Below are 26,834 nucleotides of genomic sequence, written 5' to 3' on the forward strand. Positions count from 1 at the left end.
ATGCTTTCTGAAGAATCTCAGAGACTTTTAAAGGCTTTCTGAAGGAGCTCAGGGACTCTTTTTTTTTAATCAAAAAACCTTACAGCACCTGGTATTCCCAGGCGGTCTCCCATCCAGGTACTAACCAGGCCCGAACCTGCTTAGCTTCCGAGATCAGACGAGATCGGGCGTGACCAAGGTGGTATGGCCGTAAGCGAAAACTACTGCCAAAATTTGGCTATTTAAAAGGTTGGACCATTAATGAAGAAAACTAAGAAGAATTTTTGAAAAAACTCAAACTCTTTCAGGCTTTCTGAAGAATCTCAGAGACTTTTAAAGGCTTTCTGAAGAAGCTCAGGGACTCTTTTTTTTTAAAACTAAGAAGAACTTTTGAAAAAACTCAAACTCTTTCATGCTTTCTGAAGAATCTCAGAGACTTGTTCAGGCTTTTTGAAGAAACTCAGTGACTCTTTTTTTTAAAACTAAGAAGAACTTTTGAAAAAACTCATGCTTTTAAAGGCTTTCTGAAGAAGCTCAGGGACTTTTTTTTTTTTTATCAAAAAAGCTTACAGCACCTTGTATTCCCAGGCGGTCTCCCATCCAGGTACTAACCAGGCCCGACCCTGCTTAGCTTCCGAGATCAGACGAGATCGGGCGTGACTTTCTTTTTTATATTTTATTTTTTTATTACATTTAATACATTTACATTCATTTTGTAATAGGAATCGACTTACAAGACATTAAAAGTTGTTATTACAGAAAATATTCATAAAATCCCCATCTCCTCTTTGACAAATTCATAACACAGATTTAAAACAAGAATTAAAACAAGACCAGTTCGTCCCCTTTTGGCAAGTAAATGTGCTTTTGTTTAAAAACACATTTGACATCTTTGGTAAAAATTTTGTAAAATTCCCCCATCTTGTTCTCCAATTTAAAATAATTGTACAACATTTTCACATAATCTTCCACCATCTGTTTAAAAAGCACCCATAGATTTAGAATAAAATCTCGGTTTCTTGCTACATTCCTTCTTTTCCATATTGCTTTTTTCGCCAAGATTAAAAACAAATTCACAAGCTTCCTATTTTCTTTGTTTTCTGTCATTCCCAGCATAAAAAATCTTTTCCATTCAGTCACCTCTTCATTTTCCCTTAATTCTTTAACAATTTCTTTCAGTTCATTAAAAAATGGGTTCAGCTTTTCACAGAATAAAAACAGATGTAAAATCCCTTCATCTTCTTTTTTACAAACTTTACATTGGGCATTTGTTTCTTTCTGCATTACACACAATCTCATTTCTGTATAAATCACATTTTGTCTAATAAAATAATCTAAACATTCTAAATCCACATCCAACCATTTCCATGTTCTTTTCTTCAATTCCATTAAAATTCCTTTGCCAGACCTGGTTGGCCACAGGTTTTTTAAAAACTCTGTTTATAAAAAAATCATAAAACATTTTCACAGTGCCCAAATTAAAATCCACCTTCTTGTCTTTACATTTTAAAAACACAGTAATTTTGTTTTCTTTTTCTACTTTCTTGTTAATCTCATCTAGCCATTGCCTTGGGATTGCTTTCTTGACATCTTCATACTGTTTTTTTAAAACCATCACATTAAAATCCTCCTTCCCTTCCTCCATCGCATCCATAATCACTTGGAGTGGTAAAAATCCCTCTTTCAGCTCCCATAAAACATCTCTCACTTTTACAATCCCCACTTGTAACCACTTCTTAAAATAGATATCCCGCTCGTGTATCTTTATTTTGTCATTTAAAAACAGAGGCTGATTTAAAATCCCTTCCCTCCCCTCTGGATTAAAATCCACCTCTGTTAAAAAAAGCCTCCAAGCATTTAAAACCTCTTTATAAAACGTCTCAGGTTACTATTGTAACCATAGTTCCCTGAGAACAGGGAACGAGACGATGCGTCCATCGACGCCATGGGAACGCCCCCAGCGTGACTGCGTCTGAAGCATCTATGTCAACTAGTCCAATGGAAAGAATGAGCGTCACGGGCGGATGACGTCATGACCAGGATATGATAAAAGCACATCCGGTGCAAACCGGCATTAGCTTCGAAAATTGCCGAAGCAAGCCGATCACAGGGATGCAGGAAGTATGGCAGGGTGACGCATCGTCTCGTTCCCTGTTCTCAGGGAACTATGGTTACAATAGTAACCTGAGACGTTCCCTTACGAAGGGAACTCAACGATGCGTCCATCGACGCCATGGGAACGAGAATACCCAAAGCGCCAGAATTCCAAGTACCTGAGTGTCAGTCTGTTGTAACTAAGCACTAAGCACCTGAGAACCTGGGGCAGCATCCAGGTCCAAGCTGTAAAACCTCATGAATGTGAGCGGTGAGGACCAGCCCGCCGCATCACAAACGTCTTGGAGAGAACTCCAGATAATACGCTTAGAAGCCATACTCCTAGTGGAATGAGCCCTGACCACCAAATGGTTGGCCAGAAGACTCACAAGCAAGAAGAATAGTCTCGACTATCTATATGCTCAATAGGTTGGATTTTCTCGACAGAGAAGTCCGATGAACATAAGTGTCCAGTGCTCGCACTGGCACAAGAGGTTCAGCTTTTCCTGGTCCGAAAAATGGGGGAGGACAGAAACCTGCAGCACAATAGGCCTCGGAATAATGGTAGGCACCTTTGGAACATATCCATGTTTCGGGTAAGATTGCCTTGGCCATCCCGGTGCACTCAAGGCAGGTGGGGACCGAAAGGGCCTGAAGGTCTGACTCTTATAGGGACGAAATAGCTAGCAGAAAATAGTCTTAAAAGAAAGGAACTTCTCTGAGACCAAATCTAAGGGCTCGAAGGGAGCCCCAGATAGGCCTTCTAGAACTATTGCAAGGTCCCAAGCCAGCACCTTAGTGCAAGTTGCATGCCTCAGCCTCAAAGTGCCACGAAGGAAACGAGTGATCAGGGGGTCTCGACCCAAAAATGTACTACCCACCAGGGCGTGGAAAGCCGCAATGGCCGCCACACATATTATACCTTAAGCGTGGAAGGACATAGACCTGATACAAAGCGTTCTTGCAGAAACTCGAATACTGTGTTTACTGAACAGTTAACCGGATCCCACTGACGCTGGTAACACCAAGAAGTGAAAAACTCTCGAAATAGTGAATATAGTTTCCTCGTAGCGGGAGCTCTGGAGCTTAGAATGGTCTAAACAACCTCGGTTGAGAGACCACTCTCTATGAGTTGGGCCCCCTCAGAGGCCAAACCCACAGTTCCCAAATCCCCTGCCGGGGGTGCAATATTGCATCCCCTGCCTGAGACAGAAGGTCTCTCCTGATCGGGACCTCCAAGGGAGGTCCGTCGAGGAGAAAAATTAGGTCCGCAAACCAAATTCAGCTCGGCCAGGCTGGTGCTACTAAATAGGCTTATTCCATCCTGGCGGATTCACTCCAGAACTCCTGGGAGCAGAGCAACGGAGGGAAATGCGTACAGACGTAGCCTCGGCCACGTCTGCACCATAGCATCCAGCCCCGAGGGGACTGGTTGAGTGAGGGATAACCAGAGTGGACAGTGCGTCGTATGCTGAGACGAGAACAAATCCACTTCTGCCTGGCCGTAAAACTCCCATATTTGCTCCACCGCCTCGGGGTGGAGTCCCCTGGCCTCAGCCCCTGCCTCGACAGGGTGTCTGCTCCAATATTCTGGCCCCCCCTGGAATATACACTGCCCTCAGACAGCGTAATTTCTTGAGGGACCAAAATAAGAGGCCACCAACGTGTTGTCTGTGGGTCAAGAACCAGAGTTTCCTCCATATAACCAAGGCGCGGGGATACTGCCGCGTGATCTTGATCGTAAGGAGTGGGTTTCCCCTCAGGGAGAACCCTCTGGTCCTGAGCCACCTCTGTAAAGGTCTCACGTACAGCAGGTCAAAGGGTATCACATTGGACGCTGCTGCCCTGAGGCCTAACAGTCACTGTTCCAGAACAACACATGATGGCCCCTCAGGTCTGGGAGGAGATGTCTCAACGCATTGAAGACGACCATCATCTCTAGGCAATTCATGTGCCAAGAGAGATGATGACTCCTCCACAAGCCCTGAGCTGAGCGGCCTTCCAATACCGCTCCCCAGCCGGTGAGGGAAGCATCTGTCGAGATCACAACTCGATGGCAAAGAGCTCCCAACACCGGACCCTGGGTTAAGAACCAGTGTTTCCTCCATATAACCAAGGTGCGGAGACACCGCCGCGTGATCTTGATCATACGAAGTGGGTTTCCCCTCGGGGAGAACCCTCTGGTCCTGAGCCACCACTGTAAAGGTCTCATGTACAGCAGGCCAAAAGTTATCCCGTTGGACGCTGCTGTCACAAGACCCAACAGTCTCTCTAACTGTTTTACAGTGCGTGACTGGCCTAGCCTCAGCTCTTTTGTGGCTGTTAGGATAGCAGCTACACGAACGGGCGACAGAGTGGCCCGCATCGTCACTGAATCCCATACCACACCAAGGAAAGTGGTTCTCTGTACTGGAGAAAGCACACTCTTCTTGGCATTGAGCCTCAACCCCAACATCTGCATAGGAGCGAGAACGACACCTCGGTGCCGAACCGCTAACTGTTCTGATTCCGCTAGAATCAGCCAGTCATCTATGCAATTCAGAATGCATATACACTGCAGCCTGGCGGGGCCAGAGCTGCGTCTACACGCTTCGTGAATGTGCGGGGTGATAGAGCTAGACCGAAAGGAAGTGCCTGATACTGGTGTTCTTTGCCCCAAAGAAAACCTCAGGAACCTCCTGTGCTGAGGGAGGATGGAGATATGGAAGTATGCGTCTTTTAGATCTATCGTGAAAAACCAGTCCTCGGATCTGATTTGAGTCACGATCTGTTTGAGTGTCAGCATTTTGGAATTGAGTTCCAGCACCAAACACTCCAACAGACGAAGATCTAGTATGTGACGCAGCTCTCCATCCTTTTTTGGAACAATGAGATAACGACTGTAAAGACCCGACGCAATGTCGGGTGAGTACACCTGCTCTATAGCTTCCTTTGCTAACAGGGCCTTTACCTCTTGCTCCATTACCAGAGCCTGCTCGGGATGCACCACTGTGGGCAGCACCCCGTTGTAACGAGGAGGACGAGAACCAAACTGGATTCTGTATCCTTTCTCTACAATCTGCAGGACCCAATGAGAAATATTCGGCAGAAGCTTCCACGCTGCCAGAAAATTTACTAAGGGAACCAGCCTCTCGAGGCTGGTCTCTGGTGTTATCGAGACAGCCAATTCCGGAGCCTGAAACATAATGGCAGGAACTACCTGAACTGGCCGCTCTAAGGCCCCCCTCAGAGGGCGCGAAACCGATGCTGTGCCGCAGCATAGCATCAGCGACTCGCTGGAGACCGCTGCGCCCTGAAGCACCGAGGGTGGCAGGGTTGGCAGAAGGGTCTCGTGAGGACCCCGAAATGGAACGGGCACCGTAAAATGAGGTGTACACCGCTCCACTTCGGTCGGGGCTGTCCTCACAGGCCTGATGCGTGAACATCAGGACCTTTTTTTCTTTTGAGCCGCAGCCTTCTCAGCGTGAAGAACGGTCCTCGGATCCGGCTTCTGCTTTGAAGGCTTTGGCTGCTGTGTTGTGTATGAGAAACTAGACGGCTGGAGCTGCTCACGCCCAGCAGCCCCAGGGGGTTGGACATAGCGAGGGAGAGATTATCTTGTATCTTTCTCTATGATTCCCATCAAATTGAGCCAGAGGTGTCTCTCAGTGACCACAAGGGCTGCCATCCCTGAGAGATAAATCTGTGGCCCGACGGAGTTCTCAAACCCCATCGGGCCAAACTCCCTCACTTCTGTCCAAATACCGCAGCAGGTCAGCCTGATATGCTTGTAGCACTGCTATGGTGTGCAAGCAGGCCCATGCTAGACCCACTGCCATATATGCTTTTCCCACTAGATTAAAAAATAGTTTTCTTTAATGGTTTAGTGAGAGAAGCCGACGCCTTCAGGTACGATACTGAACCGGGAGACAGATAGCTCGCAAGCGTCTGTTCTACCCGGGGTATAGCCATACCCTCTTAACCCCCAAATATCTGAATATACATGAATGTGGGGGCTAAAAGACAAGAGGAGAAAGGCTTTTTCCATGATCTAGACAGCTCGCTGTGCAGATCGGGAAAAATGGAAGGCCCCGTGATGGAGGTGGAAAAATAGAGGGAAGGAAACTCGTTTAATTTATTTTATTTTTAGGACGAGTGCCCCCTTATTTCTGCTGGCCATAAATATTTAATTTATCTACAGCCTTAGTAAACACTTCCACCAGCTTATTATTTTTTATATATATTTTTTATATATATTCACTTTATTTTATATATAATATATAAACTATCATATATATATATATATATAGGCTATATATATTTCTCATACGCTGGGGAAAGAGATGGCAAATTCACTTCCCCCATGATTGTGTCACTTTCAATGCCCAGCACATCTACCTCCTCGGAGGTAGAGCACTGAAGCATTGATTTCTCTCTCTCCCCGGGCGGAAGAGACCGCAGCGCGGGCTTCCGAGACCGGCGAGAGAGCACTGGATCCCTCGTGGAAAGGGAGGAGATAAGATCCGCGGACCCGTCTCCAACCCCGTAAAGAGATCCTATTCGCGATCCACAGGAATGCATTCTCCGCGCTGCCTCGGCAGACGCGGGACCTGTCACCCTGAGAATTGCGAGCCCGGCCACTTTCCTCGAAAAGTGACAGGCGGGAGCGGAGCATGCGAAGCGAAAGCTTCTCACAATGTTGGCAATCAGCCCCCTCGGAGGCTGATACCGCATGCTCTACTCCCAAACACATCACACAAAGCTCGTGTGTGTCCCTACTCGTTAAATAGCGCGAGCAGGGAGAACACAGAGTTGTGCAATTGTTTAGTTTCCATAAATATATATATATCAGACAGACAACAGTAAATATAACAGACAGTTTGACACAGATCGCTTGCTGAGGCAACAGAAGCTAATGCCGGTTTGCACCGGATGTGCTTTTATCATATCCTGGTCATGACGTCATCCGCCCGTGACGCTCATTCTTTCCATTGGACTAGTTGACATAGATGCTTCAGACGCAGTCACGCTGGGGGCGTTCCCATGGCGTCGATGGACGCATCGTTGAGTTCCCTTCGTAAGGGAACTGTGGAATCCCCTCTATCATCCAAATTTTCAACTTCATCCATAAAATGTTTTCCCCACGGTTAAAATTCCCACATTTATTTAAATAAAAACCCATCAATGTCTTCCATTCAGCTCTATTCTTGTCATCCAAATATTTCCTAACCACTTTTACCCTCATGCTTTTCATCTTTTGTTCCACATCAACTAAACCCATCCCTCCCTCCTCTGGTTTTCCTATCAGCGTATAATACGCTATCCTTGGAGGCTTTTTTTCCCATAAAAATTCTAAAGTACTCTTTTTTATTCTCTAAAAAACCCAGTTTGGTAATGGCATCACATGTAACTTGTACCACATCTTTGATACCATTAACATGTTTACAGTTAAAAATTTCCCTTTCAGACTTAAAAACCTATTTCGCCAAAAAATCAGTCTTCTTTCCATCCCTCCCAGCATCTCTTCCCACATATTATCAGAAGAGTCTTTCTCATTCTTTGCTAAAATTGTTCCTAAATTGTCATCTCTTGTACCTCTATGAACTTAACAACCCCCGTTAAAACCTCCGTCCTTCCAAACTTCATATATACTGTTTTTTCTTCGTTTATTTTTGCACCTGAGCCCTCGCAATAGCATTTAATTTTTTCCATCACTTCTTTAACACTTTCTCTATTTTCTACCACAATTGTCGTATCGTCGGCGTATTGGAATATTTTAGTTAATTCTTCTTTTCCTTCAAATTGTATCCCCTTTATTCCTTTTTCTCTGTTTATTAAAAGCCCTAGGGGTTCCGCCACCAAAGAATATAACTGCGCTGACAGTGGACACCCTTGTCTTATGGATCTTAAAACTTTAAAAGGTTGAGTTAAAAAACCATTACATTTTACCTTTGTTAAAATATCGCTGTATAAAACTGAGATCCATTTTATAAAATTCCCTCCGAATCCAAATTGTTTTAAAACTCCCAATAAAAACCCCTGTTCCACTCTGTCAAAAGCCTTCTCAAAATCCATGCTTATTACGTATGCGCTCTTTCCTTTTTCTTTTATGTATCCCACTATATCTCTTATGCTGCTTGTAATGTCTGCTATGTCCCTCCCCTTAACTCCGTAAGCCTGGTTAGTTTCTATTATGTTTGGCATTATATTTTTTAATCTGTTTAATCTAAAACTTTGGCTAAAATTTTAAAATCTGTGTTTAACATTGTAATGGGCCTAAAATTCTTCAGTTCAGTTTTGTCTCCTTTTTTCTTATATATTATTTTCATTAAGCCTAGGCCCATTCTTGGGTGTACTCTTTCTTTTTTGAAAACCTCTTCATAGATTTCTTTTAAAATTGTGCTTACTTTTTCTTTAAAAACCTTGTAAAACCCACTTCCAATACCATCTATTCCTGGGCTTTTCTTCACTCCTAACTGATTTATGGCCTGTATAATTTCTTCTGTTGTTATTTCCCTTTCACAATCCTTTTTATCCCTGTCACTGACTTTTCTTGTTATCTGTTCTAATAAAATATTTCTTTTTCCTCATCTCCTCCTTCTGATTTAAAAAGTTCTTCATAAAACATGCTTATTTCCTTTAAAATCCCCTCCGTGCTTAAAACCACTTGTCCTTCTTTATTTTTAAGTTCTTTAATTATTTCCGCCCTCCCCCTGCTTTTCTCAAGGTTAAAAAAGAATCTGTTACATTTTTCCCCTTCCACTATATATTTTGCTTTACTTCTTAACATCGCCCCTTTGTATTTCTCTTCTTCTATTTTCTTTAACTTTTCCTCTACTTCGATTACTCTTTGCACGTTTACTTCATTTTTATTTAGCTTCAATCTTAACGTTCTTCTTATTTCTTCCTCCTTTGTTTTTTTCACCTTTTGTAACGATTTACAGTAGTTCATTGTATATTTCTTAATGTCATATTTCATGTTTTCCCACCATTGTCTTTTATCTTCTATGTACATCAAGTCTTTTTTCCTTTCATCTAATACGTTTTCTATCTCTTTTTTAAAATGCTGTTCCTTTAAAACTTCAGTGTTTAAAATCCATACCCCAGGTCCTTTCATTTCTCTTTTAAAATCCATTCTCATTAACACCATTTTGTGATCACTTAAAGTCGTTTCTTTATAAAACACTCCATCAATAAAACATTCCAAATTCCTGGTACTTAAAAAGTAGTCTATTCTAGTTTGACACATAAAATTCCCCACCAACTGTCTTCTTGAATATTCCTTCTTTTTCCCATTTCTCTCCCTCCACACATCAATCATGTTTTTCTCCTCCATCAGCAACCTTAACTCCTTTCTACCTACATCCGATTTAAAAATCATTCCATTTGCCATATCCATTTTACTAAAAACTGTGTTGAAATCCCCTGCAATTATTACCCTCTTCCATTTTTCCATTATTCCAGCTATAACATTAAAATATCTTTTCTTTTCTATTTGTTCATTTGGAGCATGTACGTTAACTAAAATAAAATCATCTTCTTCCATCTTAATTTCTACAGCCATGCATTTCCCTTTTGTATCATTATACATTAGTTTTGCTTTGATACCTCTGTCTTTTCCTATTAGCAACTCCACTCCTCCCATTTTTCCCTCTCCATTATTAAAAAAGAATTCCCCTTCCCATCTTCCTTTAAAATCCTCCATTGCATTTTCTTTCCAGTTTGTCTCTTGCAATAAAATCACATCTTCATCTCTGCACAGTTCCTTAACTTTTTCAAATTTCACACCATTCATTAACCCTCTAGCATTAAAAGTCACATTTTCAGCACCATGAAATAAAGGATAAAAAACGTACTCGGTTACTAACGTAACCTCGGTTCTCTCTAGAGAGGGAACGAGTACTGCGTAATATCTTACGCTATGGGGAAAACCTCTTTTCCACGAGATATTGAAGCCAAAAATTATCCTTTAATTTTGATTAATGTAAAACGCTGTGCGGCAGCGTGCAGACATAGGCAAGACGGCTCGCGCGCCTATTAGCTGCCCTGCGGCAACAGCAGCAAGCCTATCGAGAGAGGCCCTGTGTGACGTGACATCCAATGGGGGTGCTTCGCGCCCATTTCGTCGCGTCCCGCCAGAATAGGCGTGGCCTTGGCCTATAAATACGCTCGACAGGCTGATACAAACTGGTTTTCAACGCTGAAGCGAACCAGCGCTGTTGTATGCACGGCAAGATACGCAGTACTCGTTCCCTCTCTAGAGAGAACCGAGGTTACGTTAGTAACCGAGTACGTTCTCTTACGAGAGTATCTCTCGTACTGCGTAATATCTTACGCTATGGGGAACACAATGTAAGACGCCGTGCGTACTGGGATCCGACACCAAAGTCCCAAGGGCAGTAGCCCGGGGCTCATATAGTGCATAATCACCGTAGACTCACAGATAGTCGGAGAAGAGAGGCTACCATCATCATTCCCCACGAAATAGCATCCCATAGGAGCTAGTTATGTCAACAGTATATCCCGCAGACAGGGTGAACGCGTTCAGCCTGAACTGGGCAAAAATACGGGCTATTCAACACCCATGGAGCTGTTCCATCGATCAGTGAGCGATACTCAATCAAAACTCAGCATTATGCGCCGGCGCAGCGGGACAGATAGTACTGAATTCTAGACCGACAGCAGCTTGGCCTGTAAGGCGGGAACTTCTAGGTTATAGAACCTTATAAATGTAGACGGCGAGGCCCAGCCCGCCGCCATACAGATATCATGCAAGGAAATCCCACTAGACCACGCCCACGAAGAGGCCACGCCTCTCGTGGAGTGCGCTCTGACACCCAAAGGACACTGCAGGCCCTTAGAAGTGTAAGCCAGCGCTATGGCATCGATTATCCATCTGGATAGGCTCTGTTTTGACGCGGCCAGTCCCTTGGAGCGTCCGCCAAACAAAACAAAGAGCTGCTCGGTCTGCCTGAAGACAGACGAGCGGGACACATAAGCCCTCAGCGGCCTGACGGGGCAAAGGAGATTAGCATCCGCTTCCTCATTGTTCACCGGGAGGGCGCACAGGGAAATAACCTGGGCCCTGAACGGTGTGTTGAGGGATTTTGGCACGTACCCGTGCCTTGGTTTGAGTATGACTTTTGAGTCATTAGGCCCAGACTCAATACAGGACGCGCTTACTGAAAGCGCTTGCAAGTCCCCCACGCGCTTCATTGAAGCAAGAGCCACAAGAAATACCGTTTTGAAAGACAGGTGCTTCATGTCTGACAAATGGATTGGCTCGAATGGGGCACCTTTCAGGGCTTCCAGAACCGTAGAAAGGTCCCACATAGGGACTGAGGGAGGTCTGGAAGGATTCAGCCTCCGAGCTCCCCTGAGGAATCGCACGACGAGATCGTTCTTCCCCAGTGACTGGCCAGACGTCGGTTTTGCAAACGCCGCTATGGCCGCCACGTATACTTTGAGCGTGGACGGGGTTCTACCCTTATCCAACAGCTCCTGAAGGAAGGAGAGCACTTCCGTAACCCCGCAGTCTACGGGTGAAAAACCCTGAGCTTGACACCAGGTAGAGAACACTGACCATTTCGAGGAGTAGAGCCGTCTAGTAGACGGGGCCCTAGTCTGCGTGATCGTGTTTAACACTCCCTCCGGGAGGTTAGCGGGTACCCGTTGATGGCCCACACATGTAGGGACCATAACTCCGGGCGAGGATGCCAAATCGAGCCCTTTGCCTGAGAGAGGAGGTCTCTCCTCACCGGTATCGGCCACGGGGCAGTGCTGGCCAGCTGCATCAGGACTGGGAACCAGGTTTGGTTCGTCCATAGCGGAGCCACGAGCAGCACTGGGCATCCATTTTCCCTGATTCGTTCCAGCACTTGAGGCAGGAGCGAGACGGGGGGAAAAGCATAGAGGGGGCGTCGGGGCCATACGTGGGCCAGCGCGTCCCTGCTCTTGGAGAAAAAGTTCGGACAGTGAGCGTTTTCCTGGGACGCGAACAGGTCCACCTGCGCTCTGCCGAATGTCTCCCACAGCAGTTGGATCGTCTGCGGGTGCAGCGACCATTCCCCTGCTGGGACATTGTTTCTGGACAGTCTGTCTGGTCCCAGATTCAGGTGACCAGGCACATGCGCTGCTTTCAGTGAAAGCAGGTTGTGCTGAGCCCAGCCCAGGGAAGCGTTTCGTCAGCCTGTAAAGGCTTCGGGACCTGACGCCGCCCTGGTGATTTATGTACGCCACCAATGACATGTTGTCCGACCGGACTAAGACGTGGCGGCCTTTTATCTGGGGACAAAAACGCCTTAGCGCGTTGTCTACTGCCAGCATTTCTAGACAGTTTATGTGTAGGAGCTTCTCCCGTTCTGACCACTGGCCAAAGAACGGTCTGCCCTCGAGCAGCGCTCCCCACCCCGAGGTGGAGGCATCCGTGGACACCACCATCACACTCGAGGGAGTCCCCAGACTCACGCCTGACTGGTACCAGTCGGCTTTTTTCAAGGTTTCAGAGCCGAGACGCATTTCCTGTCGACCCTGAGGCGAAACAGACCAGCGGCCCAAGCCCCGGGCGGAACTCGTGCTTTCAGCCATAACTGCAGTGGGCGCATGCGAAGCAGGCCCAGCTGAAGTACTGAAGATGCTGAGGCCATGAGGCCCAGCATTTTCTGAAACCGTTTGAGCTGGACTATAGAGCCGCGGCGGAAGGATTTCACGGCGCGCTGAGTGTTCAGTCCTCGCTCCGGCGACAGACGTGCTGTCATAGACAGCGAGTCCATCACTGTTCCCAGAAAGGAGATTTTCTGGCTGGGAGACAGCGAACTCTTCGCCCAATTGACTGTGAGACCCAAATTCTCGAGATGCTCGAGTAATGCGGTCTTGTGTTCTATGAGCTCTGATCGTGATCGAGCTAGAATCAACCAGTCGTCCAAGTAGTTCAAAATTCGCATGCCCTGAAGTCTCAGGGGTGCGAGAGCCGCGTCCATGCACTTCGTGAATATACGGGGTGCTGGAGACAGGCCGAACGGTAGGACTGTGTATTGATATGACTGGCCCTCGAAGGCGAATCTCAAGAATCGCCTGTGACGTGACGCAATCTGTATTTGGAAATAGGCGTCTTTCAGATCTATTGACATGAACCAGTCACCCTGGCGCACGTGCGCGAGGATTTTGCTGGTTGTCAGCATTTTGAACTTGCGTTTCAGAAGCGCTTTGTTCAATTGTCGCAGATCTAGAATGGGTCTGAGACCCCCGTCTTTTTTCGGTACCAGAAAATATCTGCTGTATACACCCCCTTTGCTCTGAGCCTGAGATAAAGGTTCTATGGCCCCTTTGCTCAGTAGTTTCGCTATTTCGGTTCGAAGTAGATGATATACTTCATTGTCCACCGTGGTTTCGACACGCGCCATGCAACGGCGGGGACGTCGAGCGAACTGTAGCGAATAGCCTCTCTTTATAGTGTTCAACACCCATTCTGATACCCCGGGAAGCATTGCCCATGCATTCGCGTGGATAGCTAGAGGCAGAATGATATCCGGGCTCTGGCCGCGGCACAGCGGCGGCTGCAGAGCTTGGGTGTGCTGAGACATGAACACTGTGTTTAAAGTGTGCGAGGCGGGGGGCGCGCCGATCACGGCGGGCAGCCTGTTCGCACTCGCTTTCTCTATGACAAATTGTGGAGAGAGAACGAGCGGGACAAACCCCGTAGGGTTCAGCGTGTCTGTGAGTGAATGTGGGCGCGGGACAGCGGGCACATTTACTGCACTGAAAACACCGTCGGCTTGCGCTGACTGAATATGTGTTGGTTTCGTTTTTACAGAAACCGTGGGACACGCACTGTGTAGTGTTTGTGGGCACATTCACTACGTTTGCACAATCGACATGAGTCGATTTTATTTGTGCTAGCCCTGAACTGTGGCGGGCTGTGTCTGTGTGTGGGAATGGGCACTGTGACGTGGGCATTCTTACAACACTCATAACACCATCGGCTATGGCCGGGACACCAGAAAATACACTCTTTATTGGATTTATCTGGGTCGCCGTAAAAATGGCGTTAATGTGCAGGCAAGCGGGCTGTGGTACCGGCTTGTTTACTGCGAAATACACTGGAACAGTCACATTGTTTGGAACTGAACGAGCGAGAGGTTTCGGTGGAGTCTGGCCGCGGCGAGACTTAAACACCGTGGGTCTTAGCTGACTGTATGTGTGTTGGTTTCGTTTTACAGCCCACACTGTGTAGTGTTTGTGGGCACTGGGTTGTGGGCACATTCACTACATTTAATGCACAATTGACATGAGTCGATTTCATATGTGCGAGCCCTGCACTGTGGCGGGCTGTGTTTGTGTGTAGAAATGAACACTGGGCTGTGGGCATTTTTATTACACTCAAAACACCATCGTCTGTGGCCGGAATACCTAACAATACATTGCTTATATGATTTTTCTGGGTCGCCGTGGCTTGTTTACTGCAAAATACACTGGAACAGTCACATTTTCTTGGAACTGAACGAGCGAAAAGTATCAGTGCAAGTCTGGCCGCGGCGAGACTAAATTTTATCTGCTGCGAGAGCTGGGATCGAACACGGGTCTCCCGTGCGATGGCTGTAGGTTTCGCCACTGAACCACAGGGGGAAACGACAAAAGCTTAAAATAGCTCGAGCACATAATAGAGCGTCATCACAGTTTTGTGTGTGTTGGCGTTTGTTTGCATGCGTGCGTGTTATACAACAGGCTCATTGCTGCAATATTGACATTTTCAGCCGCTCAAACTAAGAGGAACTGAGAAATGTTTGAGAAATGGAGATTGGTCCGGCCTCGGCGGGACTAAAAATACACTCTATCCTCATTTCGCCGATGACGCATGCCCACGGGGGGCGGGGTAGCTTTCTTATAACGTAAAGAAAGCTAGCCGCGGTTTAATGCTGGCCCGTTTCCCTGACGACTCGCGGGCAGAAGGGGGAGATCCACAGAGCTCGCCCAATCCTCACTGTCCGACGCGGGGATATAGCAGCTGGCCTCCTCTACAGATGCAGCTATCTCGTCGTCATTAATGGCGGAAGCGGCGGCGCGCGGCGGCCGTTGTCCGTCAGTGAGCGACTCGATTGAAGCTGGTGAAGCTGGCGGGCGAACCGGCGAGCTTTCACGGCTGGAGAAGGATCGGGGACCCGCTGAGTACGGCGCTTTGCGGCGCGGCACTACAGCGGGCGGGAGTCTCACTCACCATGGCAATAGCTGGCCTCCTCTACCAATGCAGCTATCTTGTCGTCACTAATGGCGGAAGCGGCGGCGCGCGGCGGCCGTTGTCCGTCAGTGAGCGACTCGATTGAAGCTGGTGAAGCTGGCGGGCGAACCGGCGAGCTTTCACGGGCTGGAGAAGGCTCGAGGACCCGCCGGCGAGCTTTCACGGGCTGGAGAAGGCTCGAGGACCCGCTGAATACGGCGCTTTGCGGCGCGGCACTACAGCGGGCGGGAGTGCAGACTCAGATAGAAAATGCCAGGCAAGTCCTCAGAGTCACCATGGCAATAGTTCCACAGGAACGAAGCGTCTTCAAAAAGACGCTTGCTCTTTTAGAACAGATACAAAACAGAGATAGAGTGTGAGTCGCAGCGGCGAACACACACTCAGCAGTGAAAAGGATATGAACGCCGGAAAGCGTAGCAGGTACGGCGGCTGAAGGCGGCGAGGTGTAGGCCAGCGACTTCAGGCTCGAAGGCTCGTCCCGCAGAAGGCTTACAATCAGACGGAGTGGCTTCTCACTCCGGATCCAGCGATGCAGTAGTGCTTCGCTGAAGAGTTGAAAATCAGTTTGTATCAGCCTGTCGAGCGTATTTATAGGCCAAGGCCACGCCTATTCTGGCGGGACGCGACGAAATGGGCGCGAAGCACCCCCATTGGATCTCACGTCACGCAGGGCCTCTCTCGATAGGCTTGCTGCTGTTGCCGCAGGGCAGCCAATAGGCGCGCGAGCCGTCTTGCCTATGTCTGCACGCTGCCGCACAGCGTTTTACATTAATCAAAATTAAAGGATAATTTTTGGCTTCAATATCTCGTGGAAAAGAGGTTTTCCCCATAGCGTAAGATATTACGCAGTACGAGAGATACTCTCGTAAGAGAACCTTAAAATCCCCATTTTATCAGTCCATGCCCTCTCCTTCCTTTACAATTCCTCCACAGTCCTGTTCCTCCTCAGAATTTTTTTCCCACACTTTACTTCTAGCTTTATCTAAATTTGGTATTACCTTTTCTTTTCTTCTTCTTTTGTTGGTTGTTTCCGTAGTGTCGCCTTTGTCAATGTTTTTATTGTCTTTGTCCTTTCCGTTCTCCTCACCAGTCTGTTCTTTCTCCTCTGGTTCTTCCATTTCCATTTGTCTAGTCTCATTTATCTCCATCTGTTTCTCCATTTCCTCACTGTCCTGTGTTAGCTCAGTCTTTTCGATCTCGTTGTCTTTTCCTTTGCTTTCATTGTCCTCTCTTTGTGTCGCTCCAGTATCCTCGCGCTGCTCCTCTTCGTCGTCTGTCTCATGTGTCTGCCCGCTCTCCTGTTCTTCTTGCTGTTGCTGGTTGCTGTACCAGCATTCGCACTTGTCCAGTGCACGCTTGCAGTCCGGACACCTCACCACCTTGCAGTCCCTCGCGAAGTGTCCCCTCTCCTTACATCTGAAGCACATGAAGTCCGGACAGTCCTTCATCACATGATCCGGGCTCATGCACAGCCTACAGGTCCTCACCTGATGGCTGTGCATCACCCGAAAATATTGCGGACCCTCTGCCGTTTCCATTTTTGTGCTGTAGGGAAGGGACACCACCTCCCTTGGGAACCTCACTTTCAGGAATCTGGTTCCATCCTCAATCTTGGTGCCCGGATACACTCTCCTTCTAATTGTGGAGATGGGGATTACTCCCCATCCCTCCAGTTTATTTAAAATGTCCTCATCATCCATGTAAGCGGGCAGATGCATGAAAGAAACAACATAGTCTTTGTTATGTAGTTTTTTAACCTCACAAGTCTTTCCTTTAATTATCAGTCCCTCCAATAACTCATCTGTGTCTTCTTCCCGTTCTAAAGTTAACTCATATTCCTTTAAAAGTTTGGGTCTCACCGCCAAGATTTTTGTCACTCCAATTTTCTCCGCCACCGCCTTAATTATGTCCTCTGCTCTTGCATCATGCACGTCTGCTAAATCCACCATCACAGTTGCTTCCCTCATATAAACTCTTCTATCCACTCTTCCTCTGGCTTCTTTGTCCTTTCCGTTCCCATCTCGTTGTCGTATATCCAGTCCAGTGTCGTTTTGCCGTTGTGTTTCTCCTGCCATTGCCTTGTCAGTTACCGTTGATCCATCCATTTTTAATTAAACTTAAGTCCCCCCCCAAACAGCGTAAGCTGCTGGGAGGAAAACTCAAAAAAAATAATAATAATAAATAAATAAACCAAATAGACTATTATTTAAAAAAAAAAAAAAAACACACACAAATTTTAAATAAAACGGAAAATTGGTGAGCCTGTCTCACCTACTGCTCACTACAAACTGCCAACTCACTTCCTGTTTGCTATCGGGCGTGACCAAGGTGGTATGGCCGTAAGGGAAAACTACTGCCAAAATTGGGCTATTTAAAAGGTTGGACCATTAATGAAGAAAACTAAGAAGAATTTTTGAAAAAACTCAAACTCTTTCAGGCTTTCTGAAGAATCTCAGAGACTTTTAAAGGCTTTCTGAAGAAGCTCAGGGACTCTTTTTTTTTAAACTAAGAAGAACTTTTGAAAAAACTCAAACTCTTTCATGCTTTCTGAAGAATCTCAGAGACTTGTTCAGGCTTTTTGAAGAAGCTCAGGGACTCTTTTTTTTTAAACTAAGAAGAACTTTTAAAAAACTCAACTCTTTCATGCTTTCTGAAGAATCTCAGAGACTTTTAAAGGCTTTCTGAAGAAGCTCAGGGACTCTTTTTTTTTAAACTAAGAAGAACTTTTGAAAAAACTCAAACTCTTTCATGCTTTCTGAAGAATCTCAGAGACTTGTTCAGGCTTTTTGAAGAAGCTCAGGGACTCTTTTTTTTTAAACTAAGAAGAACTTTTAAAAAACTCAACTCTTTCATGCTTTCTGAAGAATCTCAGAGACTTTTAAAGGCTTTCTGAAGAAGCTCAGGGACTCTTTTTTTTTTTTTTATCAAAAAAGCTTACAGCACCTGGTATTCCATAGCGGTCTCCCATCCAGGTACTAACCAGGCCCGACCCTGCTTAGCTTCTGAGATCAGACGAGATCGGGCGTGACCAAGGTGGTATAGCCGTAAGCGAAAACTGCTGCAAAAATTGGGCTATTTAAAAGGTTGGACCATTAATGAAGAAAACTAAGAAATTTTTTTGAAAAAACTCAAACTCTTTCAGGCTTTCTGAAGAATCTCAGAGACTTTTAAAGGCTTTCTGAAGAAGCTCAGGGACTCTTTTTTTTAAACTAAGAAGAACTTTTGAAAAAACTCAACTCTTTCATGCTTTCTGAAGAATCTCAGAGACTTTTAAAGGCTTTCTGAAGAAGCTCAGGGACTCTTTTTTTTATTTATTTTTTAATCAAAAAAGCTTACAGCACCTGGTATTCCCAGGCGGTCTCCCATCCAGGTACTAACCAGGCACGACCCTGCTTAGCTTCCGAGATCAGACGAGATCAGGCGTGACCAAGGTGGTATGGCCGTAAGCGAAAACTGCTGCCAAAATTGGGCTATTTAAAAGGTTAGACCATTAATGAAGAAAATTAAGAAGAATTTTGGAAAAAACTCAAACTCTTTCAGGCTTTCTGAAGAATCTCAGAGACTTTTAAAGGCTTTCTGAAGAAGCTCAGGGACTCTTTTTTTTTAAAACTAAGAAGAACTTTTGAAAAAACTCAACTCTTTCATGCTTTCTGAAGAATCTCAGAGACTTTTAAAGGCTTTCTGAAGAAGCTCAGGGACTCCTTTTTTTTATCAAAAAAGCTTACAGCACCTGGTATTTCCAAGCGGTCTCCCATCCAGGTACTAACCAGGGCCGACCCTGCTTAGCTTCCGAGATCAGACAAGATCGGGCGTGACAAGGTTGTATGGCCGTAAGCGAAAACTGCTGCAAAAATTGGGCTATTTAAAAGGTTGGACCATTATTGAAGAAAACTAAGAAGAATTTTTGAAAAAACTCAAACTCTTTCATGCTTTCTGAAGAATCTCAGAGACTTTTAAAGGCTTTCTGAAGAAGCTCAGGGACTCTTTTTTTTAAACTAAGAAGAACTTTTGAAAAAACTCAAACTGTTTCATGCTTTCTGAAGAATCTCAGAGACTTGTTCAGGCTTTTTGAAGAAACGTCTCAGGTTATGTATGTAACCCTGGTTCCCTGATAGGGAACGAGACGCTGCGTTTGAGACGCGGTGGGAACGCTCTGCGTGATTACGTCATGAAGCACGTGTAAAATCAGTCCAATGGAAGCCCGCTACGACATAGGTGACGTCATAGACCAGGCAACTATAAAACAACCCTGAAATCAGACCGCGATAGCTTCTGAAAAACCTGAAGCAAGTCGATCAGGGCATGCAGGAAGTATGGCAGGCAAACGCAGCGTCTCGTTCCCTATCAGGGAACCAGGGTTACATACGTAACCTGAGACGTTCCCTTTCAAGGGAACTCGAGCTGCGTTTGAGACGCGGTGGGAACCCTATACCCACTACGCCATAATGACAAATGCCCGTTCTGTGTGAGGTCCTGCGCACACTAAGAAGCAAGCAACCTCGCCCCAGGAGTGGAGAGGTCAAGGTCATAAAACCTGACAAATGTATGCGGAGAGGACCATCCTGCCGAATTACATACGTCAAGAAGGGAAAATCCCGAAATTAAGGCCATAGAGGCCGCCATACTCCGAGTAGAATGGGCCCACACAGCCATAGGACCTTAGGAATATAACCCGGCCTGGGGTAGAGAAATGCCTTCACCATACCAGGTGCAAATTCCAGACATGAAGGAGCAACCGACAAAGCATGTAAATCACCAATTCTCTTGATAGATGAGATAGCAAGGAGAAATAAAGTCTTTAGAGTGAGGAACTTTTCAGAAACCTCCTCGATGGGCTCAAAGGGAGCTAAAGCCAGACCCTCGAGTACAATGGCCAAGTCCCAAGCCGGTGCTCTAGAGTGCAGTGCAGGTCTCAACCTCAATGTACCACGGAGAAAGCGAGTAATTAGAGGGTTTCTCCCAATAGAAGTACCCCTCAGAGGGGTGTGGTAGGCAGATATAGCCGCCACGTAAACCTTTAGGGTGGAAGGAGATAACCTGGCCGAGAAACGGTCTTGCAGAAAATCAAGAACTGAACCAACAGGGCAGTTAACAGGATCTAACTGACATTCAACACACCACGTGGTGAAAAGTTTCCATTTTAGCGCATACAGCCTTCTCGTGGAAGGAGCTCTGGATTGAAGAATGGTTTCTACAACATCGGTCGAAAGACCGGTCTCCCTGAGCCTGGCCCACAGTTTCCACAACTCCGGCCGAGGGTGAAATATCGTGCCCCCGGCCTGAGACAGGAGGTCCACCCTGATTGGGATCTCCAAGGGGGAGCCGTCCAGAAGAGACACCAAGTCCGAGAACCAAACTCGGGTCGGCCAATAAGGGGCTACTAGTAGCAGATGAGCCCCTTCTCGGCGAACCCTCTCCAGAACCCCCGGAAGCAAAGATATCGGGGGAAAGGCGTACAGGTGCAGCCTCGGCCACACCTGCACCATAGCATCCAGACCGAGAGGAGCTGGGTGCGTTAGAGAGAACCACATGGGACAATGGGTTGAATCTGATGATGCGAAAAGGTCTACCTGAGCACGACCGAACTTTTCCCACAGGAACTCCACCACTTCTGGGTGAAGTCTCCACTCCCTGGGCCTCAGCCCCTGTCTCGACAGAATATCTGCTCCCACATTCTGACGCCCCGGAATATATACCGCCTTGAGCGACAGTAACTTCCCCTGGGCCCATAGGAGGATCTGATGGGCCAATTTGCAAAGGTGACGTGACCTCAGACCCCCCTGATGGTTGATATAGGAGACCACCGAAGTGTTGTCTGTGCGGACCAACACGTGATGGCCTCTCAGGTCTGGCAGGAAATATTTGAGTGCTCGAAATACCGCCATCAACTCTAAACGATTTATGTGCCAGGAACATTGATGGTCCTGCCACAGACCTTGCGCCGAGCGGCCACTCATGACCGCCCCCCATCCCGTGAGGGTAGCATCCGTCGACAGCGTGACGCGTCGACAAGGAGCCCCCAACACTGGGCCCTGGGCGAGGAACCAAGGTTTCTTCCACAAGGCCAAGGCACGAAGGCATAGCCGCGTGACTTTTAAAGGCTTTCTGAAGAAGCTCAGAGACTCCTTTTTTTATTATCAAAAAAGCTTACAGCACCTTGTATTCCCAAGCGGTCTCCCATCCAGGTACTAACCAGGGCAGACCCTGCTTAGCTTCCGAGATCAGACGAGATCGGTCGTGACCAAGGTGGTATGGCCGTAAGTAGGGATGCACCGATACCGATACCGGTATCTGGTATCGGCCTCGATACCACATTTTCTAAAGTACTCGTTAAAAGTCCCCCGATACCGGGGACCGATACCACAGTCTGAGAAATGTCTATGTTTGAGCGGCGTGTAAGGGGTTAATCACATGCGCCGAGTGCCCGCCCCCAGGCCCCGGCTGCAGCTCAGAGCGGGGAGAAGGCGAGGTGAGACATGTCAGCCGTGTGGAACTATTTCAAAGTGAATGAAGACGACAAAACAAAGGCGGACTGCAAATTGTGCTAAGCGAAATTGTCCAGAGGAGGCTCAAAAGGTAGCGCATTTAACACAAGTAATTTAATCAAGCACCTAAAATCCCAACATGACAACGAGTACAAAGAGTTTACCCACGCTTCTAAACCAACACAACCCACGCTGCAGCAAACTCTTGCAAGACGAGATAAAATGTCCAGAGACAATCCTCGTGCTGTGAAAATAACACAGGCAATTATCGAGTACATTGCATTGAGTGACCAGCCACTCTCGGAGGTAGAAAATGTGGGATTCCTGCGTCTCCTCCATGCTCTGGAGCCCAGGTATGATGTCCCAAGCCGCCGCTACATGACTGACACGGAGCTGCCTAAACTACACGACTCCGTGCGAAAACATATCCACAGCCTACTGCAAGCCTCCTCTGCGTTTAGTTTCACCACGGATATTTGGACAAGCAGTGTTAGCCCCGTGTCGCTAATTAGCCTAACCTGCCAGTGGATAGACGAGAGTTTCACGCCGCAACGAGCCATATTACATGCGAAACAATTCCGCGGCTCGCACACCGGCCAGGCTATAGCGCATGTGTTTGAGGAAATGCTCCAGACATGGGGTATACCTAAAACATCCGTACATGTTGTGCTTCGTGACAATGCCAAAAATATGATTAAAGCCATGAATGACGCAGGGCTCCCAAGTCTGCCGTGTGTCGCGCACACGCTCCAACTGGCTGTTCACGAGGGCTTATTAGCACAGAGGAGCATAGCTGATGCTATAGCAGTGGGGCGGAAAATAGTTGGGCATTTTAAACATTCCGCCTTAGCCTACTCCCGCCTCGAGGACATTCAGAGACAGCTCAACCAGCCAATAAAGAGACTGCAGCAGGACGTACAGACGCGCTGGAACAGCACGTATTACATGCTCCAGTCCCTCATTGAGCAAAAGCGAGTGCTGGGGGTGTATGTGTCCGAGCATGAACTCCCTGACTATCTCACCGCTCACCAATGGGCTCTTATGGAGAAGACTGTTACCATCCTCGCCCCCTTTGAGGAACTAACTAAAAAAGTGAGCAGCTACGATGCACTAGCCTCTGATGTCATCCCAGCTGTGACTGTGCTAGTGAGACTTCTAAACAGAGAAACAGACGAGGACCACGGCGTCAAGACAATGAAAGCAACCTTACTGGCAGCTGTCAAGAAGCGCTTCAGTGACGTCGAGACCAATCCACTGTACTTCATCTCCACCATACTTGACCCAAGGTAAAGTCTGTGTGCTATAGGTAGTCAATGATAAACTACAGTACTAAATGTAAGATTAATTAATTCCATCTGAAATATTATATTATATTATAGTTTTGTAACTAAAATACACAAATACAAATGTATGCAATATATATATATATATATATATATATATATATATATATATATATATATATATATATATAATATGAAATATATTTCCCTTATTACTACCAATAAGCCAAATGGCTGGGATTTGTGACAGTGGTTTAGGGGAAACTAAAATCTGTCCTATTTTTCCACATATTAATACATTCATGAATTTTGTTCAGGTATAAAGATCGCTTCTTCTCCAACAACACTGCTCCGGAGGCCAAGCTGCACCTGAAGCAGGAGCTGCAGATGATGTCCAGAGCTGAGGCAGAGGGGAGTCAGGCAGAAGCTGCAGAACCTCCTGCTATACTGTTCCTCAAGGCCCAGGCCAGCACTAGCAGCTGTCTGGACACTGTATTTGAAGAAATCGCTAAGGAGCAACCCCAGGCAGCACAGCCGCTGGCAGCAGGTGCTTCCATTGAGCTCGACACATACCTCGGAGAAGCCCCAAGCCCTCGTGAAGACAGTCCCCTGAAGTACTGGGGTGTCAACAAAATCAGGTTCCCCACTTTGGCTAAAATGGCCCATAAATACCTCTCAGCCCCATGTAGCAGTGTGGAAAGTGAAAGGCTTTTTAGCTCAGTTTCACACATTATAGATGAAAACAGAAACAGGCTGACTGCTGATAATGCAGAAAAGCTACTTTTCTTAAAAAAAAACCTGCCACTCACTTTTTCTAAATAGGCTCCATTAAGCGAGTCGTCTTAGACTTGATGTTAATACCTACCTCAGTTGCACTGACTGCCACAGTTCTATGTTGGTGGATGTTGTTAGTTTATTCAAATATTGTGCACTAAATAGCAAAGATGTTTATTAATGCCCCTTGTGTTGTCCAAAGCGGCAGAGTTTACAACAAACTGAAAAAAATACTTGAGTTGCACTGTCACTGTTTAAATTTTTTTTTAATAATTATTTATTCTGTAATATGTTGCTGCATACAACATGCTTTTCATTTTTAAATAAATGTTCTTAATTCCAAACTAGTCCCTTGTTTTTTTTGTTAAAATGTATGACTAAAGCTGTTACCTGTAAATTTAAATCATGTTTTTTTTTATTAAGTACTCGGTATCGGTATCGGCGAGTACTGAAATGCAAGTACTCGTACTCGTACTCGTTTTCCAAAAAAGCGAAAACTGCTGCAAAAATTGGGCTATTTAAAAGGTTGGACAATTAATGAAGAAAACTAAGAATAATTTTTGAAAAAACTCAAAATCTTTCAGGCTTTCTGAAGAATCTCAGAGACTTTTAAAGGCTTTCTGAAGAAGCTCAGGGACTCTTTTTTTAAACTAAGAAGAACTTTTGAAAAAACTCAAACTCTTTCATGCTTTCTGAAGAATCTCAGAGACTTGTTCGGGCTTTTTGAAGAAACTCAGTGACTCTTTTTTTTTAAACTAAGAAGAGCTTTTGAAAAAACTCAAACTCTTTCATGCTTTCTGAAGAATCTCAGAGACTTGTTTAGGCTTTTTGAAGAAACTCAGTGACTCTTTTTTTAAACTAAGAAGAACTTTTGAAAAAACTCAACTCTTTCATGCATTCTGAAGAATCTCAGAGACTTTTAAAGGCTTTCTGAAGAAGCTCAGGGACTCTTTTTTTTTATCAAAAAAGCTTACAGGACCTGGTATTCCCAAGCGGTCTCCCATCCAGGTACTAACCAGGCCCGACCCTGCTTAGCTTCGGAGATCAGACGAGATCGGGCGTGACCAAGGTGGTATGGCCGTAAGCGAAAACTGCTGCAAAAATTGGGCTATTTAAAAGGTTGGACCATTAATGAAGAAAACAGAAGAATTTTTGAAAAAACTCAAACTCTTTCAGGCTTTCTGAAGAATCTCAGAGACTTTTAAAGGCTTTCTGAAGAAGCTCAGGGACTCTTTTTTTTTTAAACTAAGAAGAACTTTTGAAAAAACTCAACTCTTTCATGCTTTCTGAAGAATCTCAGAGACTTTTAAAGGCTTTCTGAAGAAACTCAGGGACTCTTTTCTTTTTAAACTAAGAAGAACTTTTGAAAAAACTCAAAATCTTTCATGCTTTCTGAAGAATCTCAGAGACTTTTAAAGGCTTTCTGAAGAAGCTCAGGGACTCTTTTTTTTTTTTTTTTTATCAAAAAAGCTTACAGCACCTGGTATTCCCAGGCGGTCTCCCATCCAGGTACTAACCAGACCCGACCCTGCTTAGCTTCCGAGATCAGACGAGATCGGGCGTGACTTTTTTTTTATTTTTTTTTTATTAAAACCAGAAGTTTTACATTAAAACAAGTACATTTTTTGTACATTTAATTTTCTATGTAGAAAACATGCAATTAACATCTTTTCAAACTAAAGCGTTATATACAAGCTAATTTCATTTTACATTTACGTCTTCCTTTATCATTCCCTTAACATTCATTTTTAAATTTTACTTTCAGAAAAAACATATATTTTTCCCAAAAATACACAACCTCACTAAACAAACAAAAAAGCAATTGTCATATTTCCTATTTTCAAATTCCCATATCATTTTTTTCTTTTTTTTCATTCAATTAAAAGTACAAACAACATGCAGCAGATACAAGCCCTTTTCCATTTTCAGAGACTCAAATAATTTCCTCAGCAACTGTATACATGTACATATTAAATTATTTACATTTCTACATAATCTGCAAACCAACAAATAAATCTAGTACATATTCAAACAATTTAAACATCTATACCACTTAATCACCTTTTTTTTTCCTTAAAATTTCTCTCCTTAACTTTTGTTTTCTCAACACAAGCTTCAGATTAGGTATTGCTTTATACTTTAAAACATGCCCGCCTATCTTTCCCCTCTTTTTCATATTAACATTGTCTTTATTACCATTGTCTCTGTCCCTTGTGGTAGTCTCATTTTCTTCCTCCATTTCAACTATGTTTTCATTACACCATGACATTTCTTCTGACTCCTTACTTCCATCCTCTGCTTCTTTCACCATCTCATTTTTTTGTCCAGACTCCTTATTAAAGTCTTTTGAATTCAACCCATCCTGTTCTTTCCTCATGTTCTGTTCCACTTCACTCTGAGGACTATGAGGACCCGCATTTCCTCTTTTAGTCCCTTCAGAGCGTTGATCTTCTTCACTTTCTGTTTCACTGTCACATTTCATATAAACTTTGTTACAGTCCAAGCACTTTTCCGCTTTACAATCTTTTGGGAAATGGCCCTGCTCAGCACATTCATAACATTTAAAATTAGGACAGTCTTTAAAAACATGCCCAGGTTGCATACACATTCGGCAGAGTTTAATCTGTCCATCATGTATTACCCTGAAATACCTTTCTCCCTCCGATGTTTCAAATTTGGCACTATATGGCAGTGATGTTACCTCCTTTGGAAATCTTATTTTGACATACCTTGTGCCGTCTGCGATGTCCGTTCCGGGGTATAATCTCCTCTTTATTTGTGTTATGGGAGTAACTCCCCACAGCTTTAACTTGTCCTCGATTGTTTCATCCTCCACATAAGCAGGCAGGTGAATAAAAGAAACCACACATTCCTTTAACTCCAACCTCCTTACTACACAGAGTTGTCCTTTAATTTCCACACCGTCCATCAGATCATCACAGTCATCCGCACACGTCAAAGTAAGTTCATATTCCAAAGAATTCTTTGGTCTCACTGCCAGTAGTT

General features: G+C 45.4%; 1 protein-coding gene, 4 non-coding genes and 2 pseudogenes across 5 annotated transcripts; 1 reads left to right on the forward strand and 6 right to left on the reverse strand.

The window, feature by feature from the left end:
• Positions 1-76: 76 nt before the first annotated feature.
• On the reverse strand, positions 77-195 carry LOC143739443 (5S ribosomal RNA). The gene has a single exon (XR_013204200.1). It is a non-coding gene; the product is annotated as a 5S ribosomal RNA (ribosomal RNA).
• Positions 196-18,217: 18,022 nt separating this feature from the next.
• On the reverse strand, positions 18,218-18,336 carry LOC143739428 (5S ribosomal RNA). The gene has a single exon (XR_013204196.1). It is a non-coding gene; the product is annotated as a 5S ribosomal RNA (ribosomal RNA).
• Positions 18,337-18,615: 279 nt separating this feature from the next.
• On the reverse strand, positions 18,616-18,734 carry LOC143739437 (5S ribosomal RNA). Its single transcript, XR_013204199.1, has one exon. It is a non-coding gene; the product is annotated as a 5S ribosomal RNA (ribosomal RNA).
• Positions 18,735-19,004: 270 nt separating this feature from the next.
• Positions 19,005-19,122, reverse strand: LOC143739441 (5S ribosomal RNA; annotated as a pseudogene).
• A 2,308-nt stretch (positions 19,123-21,430) lies between these two features.
• LOC143739439 (5S ribosomal RNA) lies at positions 21,431-21,549 on the reverse strand (annotated as a pseudogene).
• Positions 21,550-21,749: 200 nt separating this feature from the next.
• Positions 21,750-24,172, forward strand: LOC143738984 (zinc finger BED domain-containing protein 4-like). Its single transcript, XM_077231037.1, has 2 exons — positions 21,750-23,057; positions 23,372-24,172. Exons 1-2 carry the CDS (start codon positions 21,994-21,996, stop codon positions 23,874-23,876), a joined length of 1,569 nt encoding a protein of 522 aa, XP_077087152.1. The 5' UTR covers positions 21,750-21,993; the 3' UTR covers positions 23,877-24,172.
• A 623-nt stretch (positions 24,173-24,795) lies between these two features.
• Positions 24,796-24,914, reverse strand: LOC143739427 (5S ribosomal RNA). The gene has a single exon (XR_013204195.1). It is a non-coding gene; the product is annotated as a 5S ribosomal RNA (ribosomal RNA).
• Positions 24,915-26,834: the final 1,920 nt, after the last annotated feature.

This window comes from Siphateles boraxobius, unplaced genomic scaffold (assembly GCF_051911475.1).
Source record: "Siphateles boraxobius isolate OS27281-9 unplaced genomic scaffold, OSU_SipBor_1 16, whole genome shotgun sequence".
Classification (NCBI taxonomy): Eukaryota; Metazoa; Chordata; class Actinopteri; order Cypriniformes; family Leuciscidae; genus Siphateles; species Siphateles boraxobius.